Genomic DNA, 15,345 nt, shown 5'->3' on the forward strand with positions numbered 1-15,345 from the left:
TTGTGATGTAGAATAAAACAGTTGCAAGAAAGTGTTTCCAAAAATGGATTCAGAAAAGGAGAGTTTATTGTATTTAAATTTAATGTTTCCCAGTCAAGAATTTCTAACATTATGATTTGTAAACTTGGTCCACTTCAAACAATAGTTTAAAAATATGATAACCAGTAAAATTTTACATACATATGTATATAAATATATGTATATATGTTTATATACATATATGATATATAATAGGAACATTAATGTAGCACTGTATTTATGGCATCATATCCATTCAGATTTACTATTTGAAATAGTGAAAGTAGTCAATGGAATAATTAAAACATTTAAAAATTAACTTTCTTATCACTATTTCAAAAATTTATGTACAACAAATGTCCATTTCCATGTTCTTGAAACATTTTCACAGCATCTTTAAAAATTAAACTACTTATTTAAGAATTTAACTACTTAAAGAATATTTAAACAAATTTTAAAACCTTGTTTTTCATCTAGGCATCTGAGCACTGTTTAAAGTGGTAACAAAATTACTTAATTTCTTGTCCATATTTTGTTACTTTGTTTTATTGATACAGTAAAGATAAAATATGAAGTATGGCATCAAAATGTTATAGAATTCATTCAAGTCATTCTTTTGAATGTGGTTTCTATATGAAAATTCCCCCATTCTGATTACAATTTGCTCTAGATTACTTTTCTCTCCATGGTCCAGAAGACATGATCACAATTACAGTTTAAAATATATCCAGAGACATTTTAAAATAATTTCTAAATGTGTCTGTTCTTGAGGAAAGTTGCTTTCTCTTTTATAGTTTGTCAACCTTAATATTAGATTCTGCTCTGATCACTGTGTTATAAAAGCAAATGTCCATTGTCTCAAAGGGAAAAAAAAGATTTCATAGGCAGTACTTGGATCACCAGTGTTCCTGAAGCCAAGAATATACATATTCATAAGCCAAAAGCATCACCGCACCACCTAGAAAAGAAAAAAAAGTCATCATTCAGTTCTTTTGGGGTCTTCAGTCTTTTCTTTCCTGTCTTTTTTGTGTCCTTCAATGCTCTATTAAATATAATAGAGAGAAGCTATAGGTAATTGTCAATGAGTGTGTATATATACACATATACACACGTGTGTATATATACACATATACACACGTGTGTATATATATATATATGTATACACAGTGATATAGTCACATAGCATCCATTACATATGTTATCATATATGTTTCATAAAAATCAAGACCATATCAAATTTCATTATTTTCCCCTAAGAATTTTAAACCATTAAAAACATTTTAAAGTAAATAGAAACATATTTAATCATGTTAAGACATGACCTGAATGCAAACACATTTTTAGAATTTTCAAATGAAAGCAAAAGATTTATATTTTTCTTAGTCTATAATTTAATTATCTCAGTAGTCTTCAGGAAAAAGCTTCACCTTCCCTTCCAAAAAATATCAGATACTTTTTCTTATAATGATGTCAAATAGACTATCACTTCAAATTGTATTTCAATGAGTGACCAATATCATCTATAACTATAATACAATAGTTGGCATAGTTTAGAAGGAAGTTGTTTGACCCTATTTTTTAATCCTAGATTTAGACAGAATGGAATTAAAGTTATAAGGATGTGAGTTGTTATTGATCATCCTTTAGAGAACAATTTGCAGACATAGCAGCTGTATAAGTGTTTTGAAGGGTATACATTCTCTTTGATACTCCTATAGTAAATTGGAGGTGCTCAATGCTGACTTTATTCACATTCATGTAAAACTATGTGAAAACTATCAGAAGTTTACAAATATTTTGTGCAGAATCTAGATAACACTTAGTGGAGGGGGGGGAGAGATGAATGATTTATATTTCAGGGGAGAATAGAACTAGATTCTGATCTGAGGTATTTTATATGCACAGCCATAAATTTTTATAAAACTATGGGCTCCATATAATTTTGTAACCATATACATAAGATAATTTTCTTTTTTAGCCTATGAATATTTTTTCTACTAGCTTCCACTCAGCTGCAGCATTCCCTTTTTATCATCAGCAAATTGAAATGATCACATTTCAGGAGGCTAGCAATATGTTTTCTCTTTTTCCTCTATTATAATTATATGTTCACAACGGAAGACAAAAACATGCAAAATTAGATGGCTCAGATGATGTTAAGAGATTAAACTACATACTACAAGATACTTTCTTTTGGGAGAAGGACTGAATTTCTTAGCTACACAGCACCAATAATTCTAAGTTAGGCAGGAGTTGGATTGGATGTTTAAGCAGTATAATAGTAGAAACAAATATTGCCCAAGGAGTTGGATAGAAAGCCCTAATTCCAGTCTTGATCTTTTTACTTACTACTTGCCCAAACTGGGACAAATGACTTAGCCTTTCTGGGACTAATTTACCTTATCTATGAGATAAGGTTCTTCATCTAGGTGATCTTCAAGGGCAGTTTGGTGATTCTTTAGCCTAGGAATAATCATGTCAATCCTATGCCTTTCCTCTCTCTTCCTGGAGTAGAATATTTATCATTACCTCCAAACTTTCACATACACACCTCTCTCATTTTAATTTTCTTTGAAATTGTAGAATGGGAATTTAATTTCTTAAAAATTGTACATTGGGAACAAAAGAGCTCAGACTCTTTTGATGGGTATCCTGTCATTTAAAACTTTGCTTAGACGTAACAGTAAATTGAGAACAATCTTACTAATTGGTTTTTAACACCATAGCAATTGAGAATACCACATGGGGAAAAAAATTTGAAAGCCAATCAAACATTCACAAGAAAACTTGGGTTCAGATCATTTAAAAGTTTTGGATTAAGGTTCAACTCAATTATCATTTTAGCTAAACTCTCCCTGGTCACCTCTGTCTTTAGGCCCTTTCTCTCCAGAAGGGACTGTGATTTGCTCAAACACAGGGTCTTTTACTGGGCGGTGAAGGAAAATATAATGTACTTGCAAAGCAATTTTTAAAAAATCAACATTCTTTATTAATGTGTTTGTGAATGGAGTAGTGAAAGTAAGGCAGGTGGACCATATCCTGGCTCAAATCCACATTCAAAGCCTGTCTGAAGAAGCAGTTTAAGTAGAGATTTGGAGTGGGGGAGAGGAGGAGGCAGAGAAAGATCTTCCTGAATGGATGAAAATGCACTATCATTATTGATTACTGACTTCCGGTCAGCTTTGGAGGTGTTAAAAAAAATCAGATTCATAAGTGGAGCCCCAAAGTTATTTCTCTTTTAATGGGGGCAAATGTAATAAGAAGAAGACAAGTTAAGAACAGAAGAGTGTATTGGAGTAATTAATTTATTACCAGGGTGGCTGATTAAATGTGTGGGCTGGTAATTAATTTGTGTTGTCTAGTGCATGCTTTTGCACTTATTCACAAGGGTGTATATAATCCAGAGGTATCTGAATCCAGAGGAATAATATCATTGTCTATTTGCATAGGGGTACCTGACTTTCCCTATAGATATAACTACCATTTTTTTTTGTGGGGCAATGGGGGTTAAGTGACTTGCCTAGGGTCACACAGCTACCAATTGTCAAGTGTCTGAGGCCAGATTTGAACTCAGGTACTCCTGAATCCAGGGCTGGTGCTTTATCCACTGTGCCACCTAGCCACCCCCAACTACCATTTTTTAAAAGTGTGTGTGTGTGTTTGTACTTCACTCCTTAGGTAAAACAAATCAAGAGTTTTCACACGGGTGTTCCCGTCTAAATACAGAGGCAAGGAAAGAAAGGTAATGTACCTACATGTATGAACTGAGAAAACATATGTAAAGTCCTTAACTTAAGGTGTAATGTAAATGTGAATTATCACAACGATCATCATCATTATAATTTAAGCTAACTTTAGGAAATAGAATTGTCATCTTTCTTGGGTTTGTCTTTTTTCTGAAGTTATGGTGACTAATCATTCTTTGGCTTATGAAGTCTTCTTACAAAGAAAAGGTATACCTCTCTAATGCAACTTGATATCTTTCCCTTTATTCCTCTTCTTTATCCCAATACTTTTAAAGGTTGTTTTCTCAAAATGGAAGCAGGGCAGGATCCAAGAATAAACTGGGAGCAGAAGTATTTTCTTGATGGGATGCTTGTTATCTTACCAAAGGTTTACCCTTCAGCAAGAAGTCACTGTATACCCTAAGGCAGTCCAAGCTCTTCACCACTTGTGGGGTTTTCTGAGGGTTTATTTTTTTAAAAATTTACTTATCCTGGTGTTTGGTTTCCATCACCACTCCAGGAAGGTTATAAATATTTCTTTTAAAAAGGTATAGACAAGTTTCTTAAAGACTCACTAACAACTTTAAACCCTCAAGGTCTCCACTTTTTTCCCCAGTGTTTTGTCATGTGGGGAATTCTTATTGTGTTGCTTATAAAAATGATTTTAAAAAGACATGAGGAAAACAAAGAAAGAAGGAAAGAAATGATGGAGACATCATTACCTGGTCCAAGCCTCATAATCTTGGGAAGCAAGCCTTTGTACAAAGCAAAAAACCTACAATCAGAAGGATTGAGAAACATTTTTATTCTGAAAACAAAAATGGGATTGTCTCTAGATGCTAGCCCTGCACTTAAAAGTAATCATTTGAAATTATACATATCCAAAACCAGACACTACCTGCCTAAGTGGCCAATGCAGTCAATTGGATGAGGAGAAAGAGTTAATCAATGTTCCATTACCAAATCTTTCCTGATCCTGTCCAATCAGAAACATGCCTTTCATCAGCAAGATGGTTTTTCCTTTCAAGGAAAGTCTTATTTTCAAGACAGCTGTTATATGGGCAAAATAACTTCTATAATTGAATTTTTAAACCTCCAAGTCAATCCTTTCTTATGAGCAAAATACAGCATAGGTCAAAATAAAAATGTTACTTTTTAGTTTGAGAGAGACATAACAATTAGAAAGGCAGAGGAAAGGAAAGATTTCACAATTGAAACAGATGATGGCTCCACACTTCTCATATTCATTTTCATAGAAGAATATGGTAAAGGTTATATTTTTGTTTGGTTTTCAGTAAAAAATTTAAATTGTCTGGCCTTAGCTTTAAAAAAAATAACTAAACATGATGTGAATTGACAAGTAAAAGGCTCATCTTGGCCTTCTCAGGCAAATATAGGCACTGGAGATGAATTGAAGTACACTGTACTGTAGCAGAACATAAACTTTGATGGTGTCAGAACCCTTTGCAAACATCAGAGAATTCTCTCACTTTACAGTAAGTTTCTCAGATGTTGCAAAGAGATCTTCAGATGCATGCACAAAGCAAAGGGCTTTATAGCCCTAATAAAAATGGAAGTAAAATACAGTTTTTACAATAGTTGAGCAAAACCATAGGCTTTTGCCATGATTAAAATAGGAATGTTACCCTTCTTCCTGATAGATCGTTGCCATTGTTTTAAAACAGGTTATATACTTGATCTCTCCAGGAACTGGTTGTGGCCCTTGAATCCTACTTTTGGCAACATCAAAAGGAATGTTAATGACTGAAGCTGTTATGCCAGAGAGAAGTCCAATCCCAAATTTTCTCCAAAACTCCAAGGTTGGATCCTAAAAGGAAAGAGAAATTAACTAACACAAAGGGGAAACAAAACCCCCTAAATATGTTTAACACTATAAAGGAATATATACCTAAATGGAAAATTCACACTGCCCAACCAGAGTGCATATATGCTGGTCCAGAGAAGCCCGTTAAGATTTCCTCGGCTGGAACTTGTTTTCTTGACAATCCCATTGGCTATGTTTTTACACATGGTCTAAATTGCTGAAGTACACATTTCCTCACACAGGATTTATAAACACAGTTCATAAAGAAAGACTGGCATGGCATATGGGGATGATTTGTATAATTGGGCTTCACAATGTACTTAGTATTACTGTATCAAAACAGGAGAAATCCAAGCGCACTATTAGCTAATTGGCCAGAATATTTTACAAATGACAGCAACTTCCACCATGAAGCCTACTAAAATGCTCATTTGTGTGTTGGACCCCCAAATGTTAAATTAAATAAAGGCTAATCTCAGTCTGCTGCTATTCCCCTCCAGGTTTTTTGCATTTATTTTCACGTGTAGCTGATCCACTGTACTAGGAAGTGCTAGCTTCCTGTTATTAACAAACCAACTTGGGACGGCTGCAAAACAGCCTGTGACATTCTGTGCATTATAAACAGTAGTAGCAAGTCACTGAGGTAATTGGCTGAAGAATTTACAACACATTGTTTCTGACTCTACTCTTCCTTCGTGGCAAGGAAAAAGAAGAAAAAAAGAATAGAACAGAAAAAGAAACAAGAAAAACAGATAGAAAACAAATGTTTTTAAAAAAATTCTTCCTCTATTTGAATTTTGGTCCTTCAAATTGGTTTGATTTGATTTCCTTTAACTTGCTTCCCTCCCCTGGTATGCTTTCTGACATCAAAGTACTTAATTAGGGCTTATGTGGGAGTCACTTTCCTTCAGACAAATTCTCAGCCTATTTTTATGCCCAGCAGAGCTCACATTAAGTTCCTTTATAATGAATTTGCTGGGAAGTTCTGATAAGTTTTTAAGCCCTCATTCTTGTACTGCAGTCTGGGTAACAATTTTTTCACAACTTACCCCATGCTGCTTGCCTACCTTCCCTCTAAGGCAATGGTTCAGTAGAGTCTTTATATATCATCAGTATAAAGAGAAACAAATACAGAGTTATGCCATGATATCACTCTATTAAACAGAAATCTCTAGAGGGTGTAAAGTACACCTGATTTCTACTTTAAAAACAAAAACATATAAAAAAAAGTTTAGCCATCACATGTTTTTAGTATCTATAAAGGAAGATAACTTCTATTACTCTAAAAATTTCATTTAAACCAAGATTCCTAACCTATGAAAATTCCTACATGACTAAGAATATAAAACGTGAAAGATTCTGTAAGACTTCTTGGACCTGGGCCATACCAGTACCTTTTAGGGTTAAAGGGATTTTAGAACCAACAGGGTGTTTCAACAGCAAAAACAATGCAGTGATTGCAGCATGAGCGAAATGTGCTTAAATAATATCTTTCTTTTCTTTTATAAGAAGAGAAAAATGCCTTCCTACTACCACTTTAATATTTTTGCAGCAGATTGTAGTCAAAAAAAGTACTAGATTCAGAGTCAGAAGACTTCAGTTCTAGTTTTGTGGCTTACTTACTTACTGGGTGACCTTGAGCAAAGCACAAGGTGTCTGAAGTTCATTTTTATTCTCTTTAAAATACCAAAATACTTAGATAATAGATAGTAGAGTGCTTTCAAAATTGTTTTTAAAAAACTCATTATACTAAAATATTTTGTGTAGTTATCCTTTAACAATACTATTTTGTAACAATATGAATTTTGTAACATTATATGAACATTATCTTGCAAGGACCCCAAAGCATTATTTAAACAATTTCATAGCATTTCTCTGACATTATAATAGCTAACATTTATATGGTGCCAGGAGAGAGTAGAGTGGGATGAATAGAATTGGGGAGTAGATTGCAACAATGGAAAAGAACATTGACTTTGGAATCAGAAGGCCTAGGTTCAAATGCTATCTCTAATGATTACTGCCTATGTGACTGTGGGCAAGTTATTAACAACCAAACTGTCAAAATACTCATTAGCTAGAAATAAAAGTAATGAAAACTTATTTTACAGTTCTACTTTATAGTTACCAAGCTCTTATGTACATTGGAACCTCCCAATAACCTTTGAAGGACATAGCTTAAATATCACTATCTTTATTTTACAGATAAGATACAGATTTGCTACTGATGCTTTTAAATTTTTTTAAAAAATATTTAATTTGTTCTAGCCAGACTTTTTATCTTTCTACCCCAAACACTTTTTTCTACTTGAAAACCCAAAGAAGATACACACACACACACACACACACACACACACACACACACACACACTGTCAATCCAAACAAATTTCCACATTGGCTGTCCAAAAAGCATACCATAACTTGTTCATCTACTCTCCAATTTATAGGTACCTCCTAGACTACCATCATTTGACATCTAAAAAAGATATATAAATATTTTTGTATATCCCTACTGTTTGTTTTAATTAATAATAAATGTAATAATAATAAATAAATAAAATAGGTGGGGGAGTGGAAGGGAGGAGGAGGAGAAGGAGGAGGAGGAGGAGGAGGAGGAAGAGGAGGAGGAGGAGGAGGAGGATTTAGAGGGCAGGAAAAATAAAGGTGGTGATAGGGATGAGGGAAGCCAAGGCCAGAAAAACTAAGGGCCACTGTATTGTTACTGTATATGCTTGTTGTCCTTGGACAAAGTAAACCTTCCTTTGCTCAATGACTCACAAGTGCCTCATTTTATCCCAATTTTGAACTTCAACTAAGAGGGAACTGGAGTTATTGCACCCACAGTAGCTTTTTAATAATGGTGGCTGCTAAATCATTGGTGCTCCTGATTGTGGTTTCTCAGTTCTTGAATTCTTTCTGACTGCTCACAATATTTTTCTTTCACCTGAAAGCGCTGGATTTTGGCTATGATGTTCCTGGGAGTTTTCATTTTGAAGTTTCTTCTTGAGGTGATCACTGGATTCTATCTATTTCCAATTTGCCCTCTGATTCTAAGAGATCTGGGCAGTTTTCTTTTAAGATTTTTTGAAATGTGATGTCTAGGCTTTTTTTGTCATAGCATTCAAAGAGTTCAATTACTCTCAATTGTTTTCTTTTTGATCTGTTTTCCAGGATAGTTGTTTTTGCCCTGAGATATCTTGATATTAGGGCTGTGGTCTGCCACACTTCTGGAGAGAACTGGGCAGGTTCTATTACTGTTTTCTTGGGGTCTTGAGTTTTGTGTTATTCTAGGATTTTAGGGACAAGCTGGGAACCTGCAAACTTTCAGTGTCCTTAAAATGATCTCATCCAGGGTAAAGTCTGACTGCTGCTCCCTCCCCTGTACTGCGGTCTGCAAATTCCTGGACTAGGTTCGGTTCTGTGCAAGAATAGACTGCTGGACTCAACCCCTGTCAGCCAGCTAAAAAGCACTGGAGGTGGAGAGCCACAGAATTGTAGGGCTCCCTATACAGGGTCTCTACCCCTTTATACGGGTCCTCTTTTCAGTCTGCCCTGAATCTATAACCTACTACCAGGTAGTGGGTGACAAAGCTGCCAGTTGGCACCTCTCTAGGACTTCATCTTGCCTTAGTTGGATGTTAGAATACTCCCAGTGTACTTTGGGCTGATTCCATCCCCAGTGTGGATAGACTTCCATCCCCAGTGTGGATCTGTCTCCCTAAGCTAAGTGGGGCTGGACAAATGAATCACTGGGACTTTTCTGAATTTACTCATTAGGATTTTGTCTGGTGCATTTTCTATATCTGTTTGGAGAAGTTTGTGGAGTGAAACTCCTCACATGGCTTCCCAACACCCTGCTATCTTGATTTCAACTCCCCTGACCCCACCTTGTTTTTTGTTGTTTTGGTTTTTTTTACAATTATTGATACCTTTTGTTTTTGACACCAAAATAATTCCTGTTATCCCCACTACCACCCCGAAAGGACACTCCTGTATTAAATAGAAAAAAGTCAAAGAAAACCAGATTGGACATAATTAGTCTATGCAAGTATGCCATGTTTGACAATCATAATCTTCCTTGGGAAAAGGGAGGTTATGAAATGTTTTCAGACAACATTGTAGTCAGACTAGGTAGATCAATCAATAAACATTTGTTAAGTGAGTACTATGTGTCAGAAATGGAAGCAGATTATCAGAGACTCATCCCTACTGTAATGGTAGAAGTTTGAAGAAGGTGAGAATTTTTGGGGGTGGGGGGGGCAGGGCAATGAGGGTTAAGTGACTTGCTCAGGGTCACACAACTAATAAGTGTCAAGTGTCTGAGGTCAGAGTTGAACCCAGGTCCTCCTGAATCCAGGGCTGGTGCTTTATCCACTGTGCTAGCTAGTTGCCTCTGAGAAGTTATTTTTAAAAAGCCTAGAAAATGGCTTTAACTTCTTGGTTACTACTAGTAATTACAAAAGTTATGTGGTTTTTTTTTCTCATTACCCATGACTTAATTTGTAACATGGTTTATTTATGTCTATTACCCAGAATGATTATGAGGGTTTTGTAAGTTTTGTTGTTGTTATTGTTTAATAGTTCCAGGAAGCATCCAACTCTATGTGACCCCATTTGGGGTTTTCTTAACAAAGATACTGCAGTGATTTTCCATTTCCTTCTCCAGATCATTTTACAGATGAGGAAACTGAGGCAAATAGGGTTAAGTGACTTGTCCAGTGTCACACAGTGTCTGATGTCAAATTTGAACTCAGGAAAATGAGTTTTCCTGAGTCCAGGACTGGTGTTCTATCCAGTGTGCCACCTAGCTATACAAACTTTTTTTACACTTGCCAAATATGTCTTCCCTCAAGTTGAGCATATATCAAGCGAAATGAGGATAAGGCTTAATTTCTTATCACTTTTCCTCTCACAACTAATAAGCTTCTCTGGAAATTAACACATATACATCAAATTAGAGGAAATATCCAGTGAAATATTCTCAGCCTTCAGGTGTCCTTAGCTTTCTATTCCAACATTTTAATCAATAATTTTAATAAAAGCAGAGATAGTGTTCTTATCAAATTTATAGATAACACAAAGTGGAGAGATATCACAATAGACAAAAGTGTCAGGATACAAAAACAGATTCTACCAGACTCAACTGCACAGTATTGGGCAGGTATGAGTAGTCAAAACTAGGCATTAAAAATGTGGGAATTTTAGTAGAATGCAAATTTAATATTAGTTGAATGTGTGACAAAAAAAGCTAATGTGACCTGAGGCTAAATTAATAGAATTACAGAAGTAGGTTATCATCTTCCTAGACTGTCTTGGCTAGAAAATGGAGTACTGTATTCAGTTATAGGAATCACACTTTAGAAAGAACATTGACAATGGGTATAGAGGATAGTGAAATGGTTTTAAAATAATTGTAGACTATGTCATATAAGGATGAATTGAATGAAATGAAGATGAGTCTGAAAAAGATAATTTATTTTTTTACTGGACATGGTAGCTGCTTTCATATATTTGAAGGGTTGACATATAGAATAAGTACTAGACTCATGCTGCATAACCCCAGAGGGAAGAATGAAAATAAAATAGTATATTGTAGGGAGGCAGATTTAAGCTTGTTTTAAGGAGAAAAAAAACTTCCTAACAATTAGAGCTGTTACAAGTAGAATGGGCTGTCTTGAGAGGCACTCCATTAGGTTCCCTCTCATTAGTGGTATTTAAATAAAGGCTGGGTGACCATTTGTCAGAAATATTTCAACAGGGTTACTCTTCATATACAGGTTAGAATAGATGGCCTTTTAAATCACTTCTAATGCTAATATTCTATGATTGTGAATTCTTGTAGGAACTGTGGCCTGTACAGATACATTTTGAGTGGAATTGGTACTTGGCATCTAGGAGTTTCAAATCCTTTAACCTTAGAAAATAGATTATTCAGGCCTCATTTCTCATATATAGAGAACCAAATCAAATTTATAACAATAGAAGTCATTCCCCAATTGATTGATGATCAAGAGGCAATTTTTTTTTAATGAGGCAATCAGGGTTAAGTGACTTGCCCAGGGTCACACTACTAGTAAGTGTTAAGTGTCGGAAGTCGGATTTGAACTCAGGTACTCCTGAATCCAGGGCCGGTGCTCTATCCACTGCACCACCTAGCTGCCCTAAGAGGCAATTTTCAAATGAAGTTAAAGATATCCATAGTTATATGAAAGGATGCTGTAAATTACTATTGATTAGAAACATGCAAATCAAAATAACTCTGAGGTACCATCTCACACCTATCAGATTGGCTAATATGACAGAAAAAGAAAATGATGAATGTTGGAGAAAGTGTGGAAAAATTGGAACACTAATGCATTTTTGGTGGAGTTGAGAAATGATCCAAACATTTTGGAGAGCAATTTGGAACTGTGCCCAAAGAACTATAAAACTGTGTATACCCTTTGATTCAGTAATACCACTATTAGGTCTGTTTCCCAAAGAAATCATTAAAAAGAGCAAAGGACCCACATGTACAAAAGTATTTATAGCATCTCCTTTTGTGCTAGTAAAGAATTGAAAATTGAGGGAATGCTCATTAAGTGGGTAATGGATGAACAAGTTGTAATATATGAATGTAATGGAATACTATTGTGCCATAAGAAATTATGAGCATGGGGCATCTAGGTGGTGCAGTGGATAGAGCACCAGCCCTGGATTCAGGAGGACCTGCATTCAAATTTGGCCTCAGTCACTTAACAGTTACTAGCTATGTGACACCCTGGGCAAGTCACTTAACCCCAATTGCCCCCCCCCCACACACAAATAAATGATGAGCAGGTAGATTACCGAAAAAAACCCTGAAAGGTTTACATGAACTGATGCTGTGTGAAGTAAGCAGAACCAGATTCTTCATGAGGTGGTCACAAGTACCATTTCAATGTATTGAATTTAAAATGAAACAAAACAAAAAACAATCTGCATAGTGAGTTTCAGGGATTTACTGCCATCACAGAGAAAGTAAGTGGTAGTCAAATAATGACATTTCAGAGAATTGTTCTTTATAATTTCCCCTACAAATAAAAATATACAAAAAGGGAATCAGGGATCATTATTACAAAGACCAAAAAGAGGAAAAGCTGATTTAGGGGGGAAAAATCAGGTAATTGATGTTATGGAAAATTATTCTTTTTATACATGTCTCTGAGGTCTTCCCACTGACTCCTAGTTCTCTCTAAGCAATTTAGCATGGTCTTTAAACAATAATAAGAACATCCACTTAGTACCTTATGGTTGACAAACTGATTTCCATGTTTTCCCATTTGATCTTCACAAAAATACTGAGGGACATTCATACAATTAAAATTCTTGCTGAAGGCCAAATGGGATAAAAGGGTTTACACTGGGACTTGAAACCAGATCTTCTCATTCCAAAGTACTTTCTGAAGTGTTCTTTCCTTTATGTCATGCTGCCTATTTGAGACATGGAAAGACTTTCTTGTAGAGAAGATGGGAGGGGGCAGAGTTGGAAAAAGATGTTAGAAATTATCTAATCTAAACACTTCATTTTAAAGATGAGGAAACAGGTTTAGAGAGGCAAAATGTGGTTGCATATCTGAGGGACTGGGAGGAAGATACTGCCCTCTACAGTAATAGAAAAAGCAGGAGGTTCCCTTTTCTCTCTTTCCTTTCCCTTCTTCCCCAATTCCTTGCAGTAGAGCTTTATATTGAACTGGTTCTCATTGTTTGACGTGTTATTCTTAGCATTTGAACTCATTAAGGCATTGTCTTTCCTAACATCTCTGACCCATAGCCCTCTCCTTAGACATGAATTGGGAACTCTTTCAAGGACTTAACCTATTGATAGCTTCACATAAACTGAAGGAGTATGTCACTGCGAGCCAATATGGGAAATCAAGGGCCAATATGGGAAACCTATGTCCTCCCAGGAGAGATTCCCTTATAGAGGATTGTCACAAAATGATATACAAAGATACATACATATGCACACACATACATGTGTGTGAATATATGTGAATATGTATATACATATACAGACATATATGCATATACAATATAAGTCCCAAAGACTATTGATTTGAGACTCTATCTTTATTGGTGGATATCAATGCCCTGTGCAAAAGTGGGAGCGAAAAGAAATCTGTTCTCTTCTGGCCTCTGGCTTTGAGAGAGATGGAATTCCAAACTCTCTTAGTACCTCCCACCCCCGAGAAGGGAAAAAGACTGGGAAAAAGCTGACATGAAAGGAGTTGGCAGTTTCCATCATGTGATTATCTACTATTTGGTGTACCAGAGACTTTGGGGGAACTTCCCCTTCATGAGATCTGGTCTCTCTTGCTCTCAACTGAACTGAGTTACCTCAATCTCACTGGAAGATCTCCTTCAATCTATATTGTCTGGGATATGTTCTCATCTATATATTTTATCTGATTTCTGTTTTGATTTGTCTTCTCTTTGCTATTTGCTATGTGTGTTTATTGTGGAAGTGGTTTTTGGTGGAAAAGGAATCAGGCTTACGAAATAAAGCTTGGGGCTCCTTTTTTTCGATGAAGAAATAAGAATTTAACTTGAACCTAAAAGTTAAATCTCTAAGGCTAATAATATTTAAGGGAGGAGACAGATCTAATCCGAGTCCAGTAGACCCTCTCTTTGAGGAGAATAGAGCAGTAGCTTCTGGTTCTAACCACCTGCTTTCCCTTCTTGTAAGAATGAAAGTCTCCTTTGGAGAAGAGTAGGGGGGAGGAGACTCTAGAGATGTATATTCTTGCCTCTATGCAAGGCACAATACCCCCATTATAAACACACAAAAATGTATATATACACACACATATATATTTATGTACATATATGCATACATTCATGTATTGCATATGCATGATGTATGTGTATGCACATGTACTTATATACATGCATTAACATGTATCTTTACACATTGAACAATTGCTTTGGCACAATTGATAGATAATCTTAAAATTCTAGGGACCTGCCTTGGTTTGCATTTTGTCCCTGTTGGGGTTCCTTATATTACCTATTAACTGGCTAGCTATGTCCCTATCTAGTTATGGGGCTGAAGACTGCTTATTTATTACACTGTCATTTCCAAAAAAGCCATTCTAAACCAAAAAGTTATATGTCCATTCACACATAAATCTGACTCCTACAAAGCTTAGAGAGGACCTGGGTCTCTACTGAAGTAATCAATGGTAATGATGACTACTAGTAATAAAGATAACCAGTATCAGTAAGGGAATTCTGTATTTTTCCTTTTTTTAGTGAGAGAAAAACCACTTTTAGTCACCCCAAATTCAATCCCTTGTAATTGATTTGAAGGGAACATGAGTTCTGAAGAAATACTCTAGTACACATATTGAATGATCAGAGACAGTTTATTCTCTAATTTTCTGTGGTGGAGTGAGGTAGGGACACCTCCCATCACTAGAGGCATTACCAAAAGCATGACAAGAAGCAACAAGGTCAATCTAGGTTCATCAGTTCTTCCGCACTGCTTCAACAGGATCATCCTGTTCTGATGTGAAAGACCACCAATTGTTCTGGGCTGGGTTTAACTTAGGCCAATTCCCTGGTGGTTTATGTCCAATTTTGGAGCATTTAGTTAACAAAAGGAGATTTACTTGGACAGAAAAGGATATTCAAAGAGGATAGGCACCAATGATGCCTCAAGATGAATTAGCCAAGTGAAGCTCCCTTATGGTCCAACAGCCAAGTATGAGAGAGAACCTGGAAATCCTTGTCACTTGTTTGTACTCAGATGAATA

General features: G+C 35.8%; 1 protein-coding gene across 2 annotated transcripts in view; it reads right to left on the reverse strand.

Annotated features, from left to right (window-relative positions):
* Positions 1 to 390: 390 nt before the first annotated feature.
* The window catches only part of SLC25A21 (solute carrier family 25 member 21), a 745,362-nt gene continuing 730,407 nt past the window's right edge, over positions 391 to 15,345 (reverse strand). Inside the window, exons 8-10 of one of the 2 annotated variants that reach the window (XM_043989383.1) lie at positions 5,390 to 5,571; positions 4,466 to 4,498; positions 391 to 976 (exon numbers count right to left, since the gene is read on the reverse strand). In XM_043989383.1, the coding sequence (XP_043845318.1) occupies positions 949 to 976; positions 4,466 to 4,498; positions 5,390 to 5,571 (243 nt within the window). In that variant the 3' untranslated portion in view covers positions 391 to 948. Of the gene's footprint in view, positions 977 to 4,465; positions 4,519 to 5,389; positions 5,572 to 15,345 lie in introns of both variants that reach the window. The other variant, XM_043989381.1, reaches the window with a different exon arrangement.

This window comes from Dromiciops gliroides, chromosome 2 (genome assembly GCF_019393635.1).
Source record: "Dromiciops gliroides isolate mDroGli1 chromosome 2, mDroGli1.pri, whole genome shotgun sequence".
Lineage (NCBI taxonomy): Eukaryota > Metazoa > Chordata > Mammalia > Microbiotheria > Microbiotheriidae > Dromiciops > Dromiciops gliroides.